The sequence below is a fragment of the Myotis brandtii genome, unplaced genomic scaffold (assembly GCF_000412655.1).
Source record: "Myotis brandtii unplaced genomic scaffold, ASM41265v1 scaffold84, whole genome shotgun sequence".
Taxonomy (NCBI): Eukaryota; Metazoa; Chordata; class Mammalia; order Chiroptera; family Vespertilionidae; genus Myotis; species Myotis brandtii.
The window spans coordinates 6,285,722-6,301,473 of record NW_005371410.1 but is presented as its reverse complement, the minus strand read 5'-3'; the positions used below and the strand labels follow the sequence as shown (position 1 = coordinate 6,301,473).

At 42.3% G+C, this 15,752-nt stretch overlaps 1 protein-coding gene across 7 annotated transcripts in view; it reads right to left on the bottom strand.

The window, feature by feature from the left end:
- The window catches only part of BCL11A (B-cell CLL/lymphoma 11A (zinc finger protein)), a 99,464-nt gene that overhangs the window by 2,395 nt on the left and 81,317 nt on the right, over positions 1 to 15,752 (bottom strand). For 4 of the 7 annotated variants that reach the window (XM_014532078.1, XM_014532079.1, XM_014532080.1 and 1 more), the window contains 2 exons: positions 13,881 to 13,982; positions 6,277 to 8,019 (listed from right to left, as the gene is read on the bottom strand). In XM_014532078.1, the coding sequence (XP_014387564.1) occupies positions 6,277 to 8,019; positions 13,881 to 13,982 (1,845 nt within the window). Of the gene's footprint in view, positions 1 to 2,755; positions 8,020 to 13,880; positions 13,983 to 15,752 lie in introns of those variants that run through there. The other 3 variants (XM_014532082.1, XM_005884583.2, XM_005884582.2) reach the window with 3 other exon arrangements.

The window sequence follows — 15,752 nt, the reverse complement described above, 5'->3', positions numbered from 1 at the left end:
AAAATGGGATGGGTACATTCTTGAACACACTAGCCGGGGGACAACAGAGTAACAGCATCATCAGGAAGAAGACAGGATTACAGCACAGTCATAAGAAATCATGTGTGTGTGTGTGTGTAGGGAGTGGGGGAAGGGTTTGAAAACAGAAAACCCTGTATTTCCTCCCTCACTCTCCAGAAGTAAAGTGTTTGAAACAGGACAGGATGGGATCTTTTCAGGAAGGCTTGAAATATCCCAGTACCTTTTCCCAAACTTGGAGTACCTGTGAATAAGCCACCTCATGTCCTTATTTCTCCAAACGAAATATCTAACCCTCACTGCCACTTCCTTTCAAATTCTCACTTCTAGCATTATGAACATATACAGTATGTACTTATTGCATATACAAAAATGGTATTTAAATAAACAGCTCTGTCACAGAACGCCCTGGGAAAAACTCAACTACTTCACACTTTCTGCCATTGCTGTTACAAACGAAGAAGCAAGTGTAAACCTCACTTCTTAGCAACCGTTAAGATGGGCTTGTCAGTCCTGTAGGTCCTAAACAGAGGCTAATAAATGGTCTCAGGATGGAGATAGTCCTTGTATTGAGTTTCTGGGTTAAAGTCTGTGAGAAATAACATCTGCTGTATTCCTGTTTATTAAGTTGTTCTCAAAATGAAGATAAAAAGGCCCCTTCTTTATAAGTGGCAGTTCAGGTATATAGAGGACATTGCATCCACACATTTGGGAATGTCATATAACCTTATTTGAAATTTTTGAAAAATATTAATGTTCATAGTATTCCCTCATTTTAAAAGGATATCGTGAACTCATCCTACTGTTGAAAATGTGGGGGATTTTTTGGTTATTCTGCATTACTATTTTTAATTTTAATGTTCTGGATATAAGATGTCATTTATAAGTTATATTCTTATTGTCTAGGTTTTCATACTTCCATTGTTTGTTCAGTTTCAGAAATAGTATTTTAGCAGAGGGCCTTGATAAGTCAGGAGACTAAGAACCCTGAAGAACCTGTCTCCCAATCAATTTATTTCACTTTGGGATCATGTGAATCAAGCACAATCTGTGATTTATCACCAGATGTTTGCATCCCTTCTTATCTGCCACTTGATTTAAGAAATCTGAACATACAAGTATACAGTATCCACCATTAATTCTGCCAGGACGCAAAACCTAATTACACTAAAAGCCTCATATACTGAGAAATTAATATAAATACTGTATATAAAACGTGCACAGCTGCACTCATAGCTCCCAATAAAAGAGTAATAGGGACACACAGCGGTTTTAAAGACATTTAATATGGTGGAGCAGAAGTCACCATGTCTAAAACTGGCCTGGCACTGGGGAATAGTTCTGTCTTGAACAGCATTCTGGATTCAGTTGTGAAGTAACCTAATCTAAAACACATATATCTGCCCTCAGTTCATTGCCAATTATCAAGTTCTACAAGTCATCAGCCTCGCCCCATCCCATCCCATCCCACCCCACCCCATCCCATCTCTCCCAAACCCCCTCTTACTAGACTTCTCTCTGCCTCCACTCTCTGCTTCCCACCCAAACAGGCTTTAAAAAACAAACAAACACCCTACTACTTTCTCTTTATTTAGAAAGATAAGACTATTCTTGCCTCAGATAAAAGGCTTTACATGAAAAGGCCACCTCACAGGCACCAGGGCATAAGAACTGAGCAACAGAAAAAATGCTACCACGAGAAGACAACAGAACGGCTTTTGTTTTGGTTTTTACAAGAATAAAAACAATGTTGTGTCCATTCATCTACACTGGGAATGGAGAGACGGGTATCACAGAAATATGTGTTGTAATAAAGCAAATAGATGCTGCAACTTGCAGTATTTGTAAAACTAACAACATAGATTTCTAAGGGGCTGGGGGGGGCGCTTAAAAATAGACCTAACTTGCTTTTCAAAGATGATGTTTCATTTCATAAATCTGTTGATTGACCAAAAGATAATTAATTGAAAGGTGTTCCCACCCTAATTTGCTATCAGCCAGGAAGACCCTATAAAAGTGCCTAAAAGATCTGTCCCGTCGAGGGACCCTAGCATCTCAGAATCACAAGGCAAACCACCACACATCTCAGAACATCAGTGGCTGATTCCACAGATTTGCCTACATCTGGTTACTGCTTTCATTCTTTTCTCTCTCTCTCTCTCTCTCTCTCTCTCTCTCTCTCTTTTTCACCTGATGCCTTCATTTCTGGATTTTTAGATTTGGGAGGTGTGTTCATTTTTGACATGAGGAAAGACTTTATGTGGGAACAAAAAAGCTAATTCCTTTTTTAAAAGAACAACAACAACTTGTTTACATTATGCTCTAAGGTAGGATGAGAATGGGAGAATAGAAAAGAACTTTTAGACAATAAGAACAGCAAAAAAATCTAATGGAAATCAAAGCTTAAGATGCTATTACCACTATGTTTTTTTCTTTATATCTGAATGGATTACTGTGAGGAGATAAAGGGAAAGTTTTTAATATCAGACTGAAAGCACCTTCTATTTCTTGAAAATTATTCTAGAACTATAAAGTCTAAAAACTATTTCCATAGTTTGAGATAGATCTATTTTAATATAGTAAGTATCTTATGTTCCTTTAGGGTATAATACATGCATCAAAATGCCCATAGAAATAATCCTGAAAAAGACTGACTGGCCTTCTCTTAAAACTTGTTATTTTCTTGAAAGTAATTTATAGAGTGTGTCAAATGAGGACACAAGAAGCTTACATTGTGTACTTTAATTTTTTTATTTTTTTTCAATAAAGGGACAAAATGGGTGTATGAACAGGTTAATGCAGACAACTGCCAAAAAAAACACAGACAGTGGTTTTTCCAATAGAACTTAACAAAGACCAGAAACAAATACAATAAAAAGCCAGGTTGTAATGACCTTTGGTCATCCAAATAAAAAAAAAATAAAAACAAAGAAAAATAAAAGATCTAATTAAGTGCCTCTGTTTTGAACAGGGCACATAAGCAATAATAAATAGTGACTCCCATAGTAAAAGATAAAATTTCAAGTTACGACAAACAGCTTTCATTACAGGAATAGAAAAGGCCAATAACAAAATATTCTGCATTGCCATTTACAAAAAAGTATTGACTAAAGCGGGCTTTCTCTTTAATATGCTTTGCATATGAAATTCTTTCCAATCTAAATATAAAGCACCATTTAGTTTTTGGCAATGAAAAAAACTGCAAAACATTGTGGGGTGTTTTTTTTTTTTCCTTTTTTTTCTTTCTTTCTTTTACTGCATATGAAGATAAGATGCTGGAATGTAAGGGTGATAGAAGGAAAGGGACAAAAAGCACACTACATAACAAACCAACGTTATTAGCTTGCAGTACTGCATACAGTATGGCAGCAGGAAAAAGGAACAAAAAAGGATATGTACAACCCCTATGACAGCCATCTGTGTGACATTCTAGCAGGCTCCCCCAAACGGCCATTATATGGCTTCTCATTTGTACAATGTCACACTTTTTTGTTTTTCTCTCTCTCTCTTTTTTTTTTGAAGCATACAAATAATTTGTACTATATTATCCTGCCAAATTAAAAAAATATACTGTGGCAGCCTGTCTTTTTTTTTTTCCACTACCAGAAAAGGTACACTGATACCTTTTAAGAGAACAAGCAACAGTTAAAAATACAAGCTTCAATATAAATACTATAGTGCCTAACACTAGATGAACATTTAATTCAAATACCATTCTAGAAATACAGAAAAAAGACCATAAATGTGTTTTAGCATAGGAATCAACATGAGTGTGCATTTTCCTATATTTAAGTACTATATAATCTTAAACCTTTCCCCAATGTATGTTTTTTTTTTTTTTTTACAACCTGAAGAGCGGTGTGTATCCAAGGCATAGAATTTCCACTACCATTTTTAAATGGATAACAAGTCTTGTAACACCACCAAGACAATAGAACCCTAAAATGCAGTCCCCCCTAAACATAATGAAGTGTTTTTAAAAAATTTTTTTCTTAACATTTATATTTAAAAAAGTTTTGTACAAAAAAAATCCTTGCACTGTAGAAGCGAAAGCAATCATTCATTTCTATGTTAAGTGTATTCTGTTTTCCATTCACAGCGCTTGCAATGTTGAGTCCAAGTAAGTAAGCTCATTAGTCAAGTAAATGGCTGGCAAAGGTTTTTTTTTTTTTTTAGTTTTCTAAAAAATGCTCATCAATGAGATTGTGTTCAATTTTTTTTTTCAGCATTCTTGTAACTTTTCCCTTAAGTATAGACCTGTAAACTGGGAAAATTGTACAGTGCACGTAATTGTCCTATCTGAGCAGTTTTATTTTATACTCAACCTCTGTATCTCTGATTAGAGAAAAGATACAGATATTACAGGCAGAGTCAAGTGCTATTTGAACACCAACTGGGGCAGATGCTAGCTTAATAAAAAAGAAAGAAAAATTTTAAAAATAAAATAAAAACAATGAGTCCTCTTCCATGTTAACACAAATAGCACACAGTGTATGGAAAAGAAATGAAGTACAACTTTTAGGGAGCACAGACATATATACTGCTACTCTTAAAACTCTTTCTCTTCTTTTTTAAGAATGTCACATTTCAACGCATCTTAAGAATTCATAATCATCATTGTATCAATATTAGCTTATACACCTGTTCTAGTTTAAAATGGCAAATAGTACCACATTGTGCTAATAAATCACTTTTTTCCCCCTCTGTTATCCTCTGTCAAACCTTATGGTCAGCCTCTTCTTTTTAATATGGTATACGAGGTCTTGAAGTTTATTGTGTGATTGTCCTTTTGACAACCAAGTGGATCTGGATCTATTTCTTCTGGGGCCAGAATTTTTTTTAAAAGACATTATTTAAAACAAGTATCTTCATGAAATGAATTCCTTACTCGTGCATTTAATTATATTCCAGGGCTTTGCACATTACACATTCAATGTAATCATCATTTAAAAAAACAAAACAAAACAAAACAAAAACTTTGGGCAAAACAGCCCATTTCTTTTAAGCTCTCACCAGGAGCAAAATAGCTTTTATACTGGTATAATCAGTTTTGCTTACAAGATTAAACTAAAGGGAAAATGATGATTAACTAGGACATAATGGGTCATATTTTTAGGTAGCCATTGTTGTGAGAAATACAAGAAAGAATTATATGTTAGGTCCTAAGGTTTATTACCTCACCCAATGCTGAATTAAGCTACAAGTTTATTACAAGTAGAAAGAACCATCAGCGTGGTTTTAATAGATCCAAGGCACTCATATTTTAAAACCAAATGATAGAATAAACTTGTTTTGTTTTTCTGTTAATTTGTCAATTCAAGGCCTTTTTTTCCCTCTCCAATTAATACATTTAACCCTTTAGAGACAGACATTTAGCTCATAGAGATTTTCTTTCAGCACTACCTATTCTGTCTATAGAGGGTTAATCCAAAGACTGTTTTTCCTCCTCACATTATAAAATAAAACTGTACATGATATGTATTACAGAATGTATGCAGCATGGTCTTTTTCTCTCTCTCTCTCTCTTTTTCTCTCAGAACGGAACTGGAAACAGCAACATTTTTGCTCAACAACGAATCGGGGACAATTTAAAATAGCCATTACATACCATACATGCTGTCTAAGTTTAAAAAAAACAAACATACACAACATGTAAATTATTGCACAAGAGAAAGGCTCAAAGTTTGCGTAAAATGCAATAGTATTGCCCCATACAGATCATGCATTCAAACGGTGAGAACATAAAGGAAAAAAAGAAAAAGAAAAAAGAAAAAGAAAAAAAAAATAGGTGTGCTGGTGACAAGCACTCTCATATTCTTAGCTTCCGTTACTTCTGTTTGTTTGCTTGCTTGCTTGCTTGTTTAAATCACATGGGACTAGAAAAAAAATCCTACTGGGAGTGGGGCTGGAGGGCGATGGGGAAGGGGGTGATGAAAAAAGGAGGTGTCAAGTGGGAGTGAGGGGGGGTATTAATATACCTCTATTCAGTTTTTATATCATTATTCAACACTCGATCACTGTGCCATTTTTTCATGTGTTTCTCCAGGGTACTGTACACGCTAAAAGGCATCTTACAAATTTCACATTTGTAAACGTCCTTCCCCACCTGGCCATGCGTTTTCATGTGCCTGGTGAGCTTGCTACTCTGGGCACAGGCATAGTTGCACAGCTCGCATTTATAAGGCCTTTCGCCCGTGTGGCTTCTCCTGTGGACAGTGAGATTGCTACAGTTCTTGAAGACTTTCCCACAGTACTCACAAGTGTCGCTGCGTCTGCCCTCTTTTGAGCTGGGCCTGCCCGGGCCCGGACCACTAATATGGGGCGTGCTCCCTCCACTTCCCGTGCCGCTGCGCCCCGAGATCCCTCCGTCCAGCTCCCCGGGTGGCGTGGAGAAGCGCAAGCTCCCGTTCTCCGAGGAGTGCTCAGACGAGGAGGCGAAAGGCGATTGTCTGGAGTCTCCGAAGCTAAGGAAGGGATCTTTGAGCTGCCTGGAGGCCGCGTAGCCAGCGAGCCACTGCGAATACACGTTCTCGGTGTTGGGCATCGCGGCTGGGGGCAGGTCGAACTCCTTCTCGAGCTTGATGCGCTTGGAGAAGGGGCTCAGCGAGCTGGGGCTGCCCAGCAGCAGCTTTTTGGACAGGCCCCCGGAGGCCGACTCGCCCGGGGAGCAGCCGCGGCCGTTAACAGTGCCATCGTCTATGCGGTCCGACTCGCCGGCCACGGAGTCTTCGTCACAAGTGTCCCTGTGGCCCTCGGCCTCGGCCAGGTGGCCACGCTTATGCTTCTCGCCCAGGACCTGGTGGAAGGCCTCGCTGAAGTGCTGCATGGAGCTGAGCACCATGCCCTGCATGACATCGGGCAGGGCCCGGCCCTCGTCGCCCACGCCCACCACGGCGCCCCGCGAGCTGTTCTCGTGGTGGCGCGCCGCCTCCAGGCTCAGCCCGAAGCCGTAGTCCACCCTCTCGCTCTCGGTCAGCTCCTCCTCCTCCTCTTCCTCCTCTTCTTCCTCTTCCTCGTCGTCCTCCTCTTCCTCCTCGTCCCCGTTCTCCGGGATCAGGCCGGGGTCATTCTCGCTCTTGAACTTGGCCACCACGGACTTGAGCGCGCTGCTAGCACTGCCCACCAGGTCGCTGGTGCCAGGTTCCGGGGAGCTGGCGGTGGAGAGGCCGTCGTCGGACTTGACCGTCATGGGGGACGACTTGTGCATGTGCGTCTTCATGTGGCGCTTCAGCTTGCTGGCCTGCGTGCACGCGTGGTCGCACAGGTTGCACTTGTAGGGCTTCTCGCCCGTGTGGCTGCGCCGGTGCACCACCAGGTTGCTCTGAAATTTGAACGTCTTGCCGCAGAACTCGCATGACTTGGACTTGACCGGGGGCTGGGAGGGAGGAGGGGCGGACTGCAGAGGAGGGAGGGGGGGCGTCGCCAGGAAGGGCGGCTTGCTACCTGGCTGGAATGGTTGCAGTAACCTTTGCATAGGGCTGGGCCGGCCTGGGGACAGCGGTGGGCTAGACGTGTTCCCTGCCAGCTCTCTAAGTCTCCTAGAGAAATCCATGGCGGGAGGCTCCATAGCCATTGGGTTCAACCGCAGCACCCTGTCAAAGGCACTCGGGTGATGGGTGGCCAGGGCCATCTCTTCCGCCCCCAGGCGCTCTATGCGGTGGGGGTCCAAGTGATGTCTCGGTGGTGGACTAAACAGGGGGGGAGTGGGTGGAAAGCGCCCTTCTGCCAGGCCGGAAGCCTCTCTGGATACTGATCCTGGTATTCTTAGCAGGTTAAAGGGGTTATTGTCTGCAATATGGATCCCATGGAGAGGTGGCTGGGAAGGACATTCTGCACCTAGTCCTGAAGGGATACCAACCCGCGGGGTCAGGGGACTTCCGTGTTCGCTTTCTAAGTAGATTCTTAATCCATGAGTGTTCTGTGCGTGTTGCAAGAGAAACCATGCACTGGTGAATGGCTGTTTGCAAGTTGTACATGTGTAGCTGCTGGGCTCATCTTTACCTGCAAAATAATACAACACCAACATCAATGTTTAATCACCGAGGGGGTATCAGCAATCGCTTATTTATGTTCCACCTCCAGCCTTCCCTGCCCCCAGCTCCCAATCCCAAGACCTCAACCCTCCTTGACCTATCCCCTGTGCCTACACAGGGCCTGGCATATCCAGTGGTTGGTGCCCAATACTAAATACTTGTCGAATCAGTCTTCCTGCCATTTAACTCAGTTCTAGGAATTTAAAATCTAGTCTCCAAAGCAGAAAAATCTAGACCAGCGGTTCTCAACCTGTGGGTCACAACCCATTTGAGGGTAGAACGACCCTTTCACAGGGGTCGCCTAAGACCATCAGAAAACACATATATATAATTACATATTGTTTTTGTGATTAATCACTATGCTTTAATTATGTTCAATTTGTAACAATGAAATTGGGGGTCACCACAACATGAGGAACTGTATTAAAGGGTCGCAGCATTAGGAAGGTTGAGAACCACTGATCTAGACCAATTCAATCCCTACAGTCTAGAGAACCTTAGCAACGTCTTCTGAACTTTCCAGTCTGTCACCAGCTGTGGTTTGGGGAAGCCATTTCATCTCGTGCCCGTTTTCTCATTTGTTAAGTGAGGGACTTGGACAAGATGACCTACGGGAAACTTTCCTGCTCCCTAAATCCCATCGTTCTCACTCCCCCCTGGGTGGCAGGTGAACTTTCTAAATAGGCAATCATTTCATGGAGATATCAAAAAAGAGAAGGTCAACTCATTACAATTCTCTGTGGCCCCAGAGATGCTTTTAATCTTAGCCTGAAATGCACTAATTGTTGATATTATTAAAAAATGAGAAGGTTCTCAAAAATAATTCCATGGAAGAGAGACTCGCAACATTCTCACATCCCAGCCTGTGTGAGGGTCAGTGAGTCCCAATTCTGATTCCACAGTGCCCCAGGAGGACTCTCATTTTTTTTATCTCAAGGGATGTTGTGAAAATCTCAAAAGATAAATTTAATTCGGTTTTAAACAAAAGGCCATGTCAAACCTTGAGGAGTTGTGCCCCAGTCAAACAAATGCAAGCCTAGAGTTAGGGGGAGAGGTTGGTGCCAACTTACGCAGACACCGCATCCTAGTTTAATAACAGTTAAAGCAGCCAGCACCATGACCAGCAGCAGGCTGAGAAATGCTACACTATCCTCCTCCTCATTATTTTGAGAGGCTAACAACGTGAACCAAATTATACAACATCCTGCGCCCTCGGCTGAGCCTCAGCTCCAGTTGAGAAAGAAACAGAAAGACACAGTTCAGCTAGTCAACTCTTTGGCTAGTAGCCAAGCCGTCTGGAGAGGGGCCCTGCTTAAGTCACATTATTTCTCTCTCGTTGAAAAGAACCCGAGAGTGGTAAATGCCACTTTGGCAAAAAGGGGCCAGCTTGACTTCACGATCATTCATTTTTGGAGATAGCTAAATTTAAAAACAACAACAACATATACACGCCAAGGGAGTAACTAACAGTTTACCAGTCAACTGCAGTATTAAAGAGGGCACAAATGTTGGTGGGCAAAAGACAGGAAGAGAAAAAAAGAAAATTTCCCAGGGATTCCAAAAAAGACAGTGTATAAAACACAAAGGAGAAAGAACAAACTTTAGCCCCTCTCTTCAAAGAGGGGCCAGAGGAGTTCCTGAAAGCATTGGCTAGTAACTTCTTAATAAGGAAAAAAATTCATACATGGGCTAGGGTGGGAATGAGGAATTAATCAATTATGATTCCTCCATTTAGCAAGTCAGAAAGAAAAGCTGGCCGGGTCTTCTCAGAAGCCCCAAACACTCCTATTCCAAAACAAGCCAGCCTTCGCACAAGCACTTGTCTGAATAATGGACTCCCTGCCCTGACCTTGCAATTTACTTTACAATGCATTTATAATCTCACTCACTATATCCCACTCCTGGGTAAATCTCTTTAACAAGATTAGATGATAAGATACCAAAATTAGGTTTTAAACATTTGCCTAATGTGGAGGGAGAAAAAAGGCAGAAAGATTTTGAAAGAAAATGCTGACATTAGTATCACATTATCTGCCTATTTTTGTTTGCCTCCTCTCTTCAAAGGGAAATAAAAAGCATCATTGAGAGTATTTTCATAATTTTTTTTTTTACTTGGGTCCTAAACAGATAGGAAAAAATACCCGATCTGGTTCCAACTACAGTGACCCTCTGTGGCTTTCTCCTTTGCCTCTCTAGGACTCCATGTTATTATCATACATTTAGCCTGACAATCTGAATTGGGTAAGTAAAACAGAGGATTTGTCAGCTGAAGCAAGTCCTTAACACTTTCATCACTCCAAATGCCTTAAAACCATATTTTACCTTATACTATTCTATTGAAACCCAGCACTTGGACCCCTGCGCCATGAATGTGGCCACTGAAAAACGCCGAGATCTGTATAGCACTACTTCAAGAAGCCCCCCTCTGTATCCTATCAAAAAGGCTTCACTGAGAAAAGCCCATTTTGTTTTGCTGCCCTGAGCTTCCTAAAATTTTGCTTTCAGAGCCAGCGTTGTGATCATGTTAACACTGTGCTGTTACCTTCCCCTCTCTCCCATACATCAGGTCAGAGAAAATGGCATTTTATCTTCTAATGAGCATACAACATACAGTTTTCACTACTGCATTTTAGTATTCCCATCAACTAGATATTCTAGATCACGAGGGCAGCTAGTGTAATCATAATGTCAATGAGAAGGGCTGTTACGATTGAGACTAAAGATTACATGAAAAGAGCTGCTTTGAAACTGGTAATTATTACCAGTCCACTAATAGCAAATGATGCATTACGGCTTCCCCACATAATCTGTATTTCACTCAGCTCATGCCCGTGCACCATATTATATTACAGTGCTCACAGATTCTAAATTCCTAAACTGCAGTCATCAATAAATGTGTTACTTGCCATAATTTGTGAAATTACTTTGTTCATAACATCTTTGATGGTTTAGAAAGACCAGAATTGATTTCCTGCGTGGCAAAATTAGGGCTACATTGATTTATTGACTTGTAAAATGTAATAATATTCTTCATTTACTCTGATGAAAATCAACTTCTCAATTTGAGAGCCTCATTGGGCAATCCTGGGGATTGTTTTGATTTAGAGCAATAAACTGAGACCTGGCCCCATGCACAGGAACTCGGGGCATCAAAACAGTTAAAATGAGCTATGAGCTCACCTACTGGCTTTTATTTTATTTCTTTTTATATTTTATTTCTTTTTATTGTATGGGAAGGAATGACCCCATTTCTAGTTTGTCAGGTGATTAAAAAGTCACATGATCAAAGCCTCAGGATTTAGAAGAACAAGAGAGCTGGCCCCTGGCTCTACTGTACACTAGCTCCTGGCTCTGGGACAGCCTGGGGTTTCCTACCTGTAAAATGAACATAAAAATAGCACCTTAAAGAATTGTGAGGCTCAAATGACAGACAGATATAAAAGCCCTCTGTAAACTATCAGGTCCAACGTGAATGAACGTGAATGTGAGTCTTCATTACTACCAAGCTTGACTGGCTACCTAGCATGATGACTAACCACATCAAACACCCAGAAGGGAATCCAGGGGAAAGTCGGAATCCAGAATCCAGAATCCAGGTCTTACCCCAGGCCAAGGTGGGGGCCAGGATAGAGGAAAGCAGGAGGGGGCTGTTTTAAGGACTGTGACTGTGCCCACCAGCAGAGAGGCCACAAGTGCCTAGTGCTCTGAAAGCCTGGCTCAGGCAGCTGAGTGGGGTGGGGGTCAGGTTGGTGCTAGAGCTTTCTGGAACCCCACCACCCACTTCCACATACCTTGTTCTGGTCACTCCTAAACTGGTCCTGCCAGCATGAGCACCAGCAACCTAGGCACCCTCCCTTTGCAGCAAGCAAGGAAGACCCGGGGTTCTTCCATATCAGGCTCTTAGTTTCCCACCCCTCAAATCAGACTCCCTGCCCTTGGGAGGATCAAGTGGAAGAGAGAGAACTAAACAGATTCCAAGGCCAACAGCCCTTGGCTACTCAGCCCCACCCTCCGCTCTGCTGCCCCACTTCCCTTCCTTCCCCTTCCCTCCAAGGTGGCTCTGTTCCCACAGCCAAGTGTGGGGCCCCAAGCACCCACAGCCAAACAAGGAGAGCTCTCCCCACCCAGCACCCAGTCAGCATGTAGGGACTCGAAACCATGAGTCCAACCCCCTAAGCTCTGCAATCTGTGATCTAACCAGGCTTAGGCCCAGCTTGGTGTGTGTGTGTGGGGGGGGGGGGGGGGGGGTGTGCTTTTAACCCCTGCACCACCCAGCCCTCAGGACCCAAGGGCTTGTGAAATTCACACAATAACTCTTTGTTACCTAGGATTACCTAGGAGTTAACAAAAATAAACAACTGGCTTTGAATTTGGTCCCAGGGTGCATGCCATGCCCTGCAGACACCATTCACAGGTCTAGTTTACCTCCCATCTGAAAACCAGCCCCCTATACAGCTTCTACTCCTGCTTCTTGCTCTTCCAGTATTCTCTTCCATGACACTTTCCCTTTCTTTTTTTCTTTCCACAGCAGGCTATTTTTCATTTACTTTCAAAATGAAAATACTTTCCTTAAATAGAAGTTAGATATCAAACTTCTTTTTATCTTGAACCTGCTTTTTTGTGTGTCTCGGGTAGAATCAGCCTTCCCCCCCTCCCCCCCCAACTTTTTAGTCATGCATGATTCATACCATTTATTCTTACACAGAGAAGCAAACTGTATTACTTTCTAAAACAGTATCTTTCAAAAAACATTTTTATGAACATACAAATCTAAATTTCACAGGAAGTTCTCCACTATAAAATTTGGCTTGAACAAGTAGTGGCTGGTGGTTGTGGTGGTGATGGTTGTGATGGTGGTGATGGTGATGGTGGCTATAAATAGAAGTTAGATATCAAACTTCTTTTTATCTTGAACCTGCTTTTTTGTGTGTCTCGGGTAGAATCAGCCTTCCCCCCCTCCCCCCCCAACTTTTTAGTCATGCATGATTCATACCATTTATTCTTACACAGAGAAGCAAACTGTATTACTTTCTAAAACAGTATCTTTCAAAAAACATTTTTATGAACATACAAATCTAAATTTCACAGGAAGTTCTCCACTATAAAATTTGGCTTGAACAAGTAGTGGCTGGTGGTTGTGGTGGTGATGGTTGTGATGGTGGTGATGGTGATGGTGGCTATGGTGGTGGTGATGATGGTGGTGGTGATGGTGGTGGTGGTGGTGATGGTAGTGGTGGTGGTATCTTTGAATTTTGGCAACAATGCTGTGCATTTTTCCCTAAAACTAGGAAAAAAACAAGTAGAAATTACATATGTATGCACATATATAATGCACCACGTATATATAAAAATACACCATGTTTAAATACACATGTAAATGCATATGTAACATGCATGAGAATAACTTTGGAGTAACTCTAAACTGACTCCCTTTGGTTCCGGCCTCTGCTAAAAATGTATGCCATGGAATAATTCAATCTTAAATGAGGCCATGGGAGCGAATATCCAGCAATAAAATGGGCTCTGACCACACAGGCTGTTTGCAGTCACCAGCCATGGAGCCAGACAGGACCCTGGGGAGGAGACCCACAGGGACGCGCTGCTGTCAGCTCCGCGCCCTCAGTATGGAAGGAAAGAAAAAAGGGGAGGGAAGAACTGAGTGGAGTGAGAGGGGGACTGGGTGCCAAGTGAGTAATGGAATAATACATGTGCGGATGCCAATCTATTTTGGAAGTAACTCCTTTCAGTGCTTAAAACGTAAGGGTAATTTCCAGAAACTCTCATGTCTACACACATGGACATTTGTAGAAGAAATAATGCTCAACTTACAAATACCCTGCGGGCCATATTCTGCACTCATCCCGGGCGTGGGGATTAGAGCTCCGTGTGCAGAACGAGGGGAGGAGAGGCCCCTCCAGTGCAGAAGTTTATCTGTGAAAGAAACCCAGAATCAAGCACGGAAGCTATGAACAATGTGCATCGAAAACCACAGAATATCACATTTCCACCCCAATAAAATAGGTGAACATCATTGCAACAGCCTTGCAGATAGTTAGCAGGACCAACACCTGTATCCCAAAACAGTGAAAAGCTATTTCCCACAGTTTGGTTTAATTTTGGTCTTTTTGACAAAAGGAAAGAGGTTTCTGAGGTTTTTCGTTATTTTTTCTTTTTCTTTTTGTATTGGGGGTGGTTCTTTATTTATTTGTTGGTTATTGCTTGATGATTGTTTTGTAATAAGATGTATATAAATAGCAAGGGAAAATTGGTAATGTATGGGTAGGCTGGTAAAATAGGGGATTTATCTGCAAGGCTGGTTTACGTGCATACATTTACTTTACAGACAAGCCCAAGGAAAAAACAATATGCTGATAGGAAATGAGTGGGTTTGTGAATCGTTCCTTCTCAGGCAGGGTCCCACGCTGCCTTCCCTGTCCCAATGCCCCTCGTCCCATGCTGGGTTTATGACAGCACCTTGGCTGATAGGGAAACCTTAGGCACTTCAGGACTTAGTTGAGCCACACTCCAGAACTTCTATCAGTGGAGTACCCCATACAGTACAAGATAGTGGAGAATTAAGATCAGACTTTTGGAATTAAAATAACTTTGGTGAGTTCTCACCATGAGCATAAGGAACCCTCCCATTGAATGACGGGGAGAGAACCAACATTCCAATGTAGTGGCACCCAGCAAAAGCGACCCACCTTCTCCATTCCACCGCACTTTGTCACACTCTGGCGAGGAAAAAATGACTTCTCACACTAATAAACATAAATCTAGCAGTAAATCAAGCATTTCTAGCAGTGAAATTTTTGTGAGAAAGGAAATATTTGGTTTGTGCAACCTGGGGATTATATGGTTTGTGTGGGAAGTTCCTAGCTTTTCCAAGGCCACCTTGAGCTAACCAAGCATGCAGAGGTCAACCTTGAGGCAGGGTGGAGGACAAATGGAGCAGGAGATGCTCAATGTGTTCTAGAGGTTTGCAGTGTGTGATGATTGGGGGAGGCAAGAGAGAAGAAAAACAGACTTTGATGGTGAGTAAACAGAGTATGTTTTCCATTAGCTTAATATTAAGAGCACTTAAAAGTGTTGTTATACTCTAGGACAGCAGGTCTCCAGTGTAAAATACATCCTGTTCTCCTTACATAGATCATATTACCAAGAACAGCCAGGGCAGTCGGCACAAGTTTTCCTTTCATGAGGACCTGGTGGGTAACAATGGCATGGGGCTCATGGAAGCTCTTCCCCGAACGGCACAAATCTGTTGCTACCAGGACTGCAAAGGGAGGCTGCTGGGGAGCCTCCACCCAGCCCAAGACCAGCTATAGAGGCACGTCCTCCTCCCTGACCCCAAACAAAGTAAACACCACAGAATGAACCAGCTAAAGTAGGAAGCCTGGACTCAGAAAAGAAGTATGTCTTCATCTGACCACTTATGTTAAATGAATTGAGAGTATGGGGTAGAATTACCTACAGATTTAGTCATAGTGTTTTTCGACGAGAAATCTGAGAATTCATTGTTGCACTTGTATAAAAATGGAACCAGGTACTTGGACCTTGTAAGGAAATTAGACAGGCAGAGTCTAATTTCAAATTCCCTGCCACTCACTCTGGGAAGAGACCCCTGGGTGCCTCAAATGGCCTCCAGCAAGAAATGGGACAACTGTTAACCAGATCCAGGCCTGGCCACCTGCGTGTGTC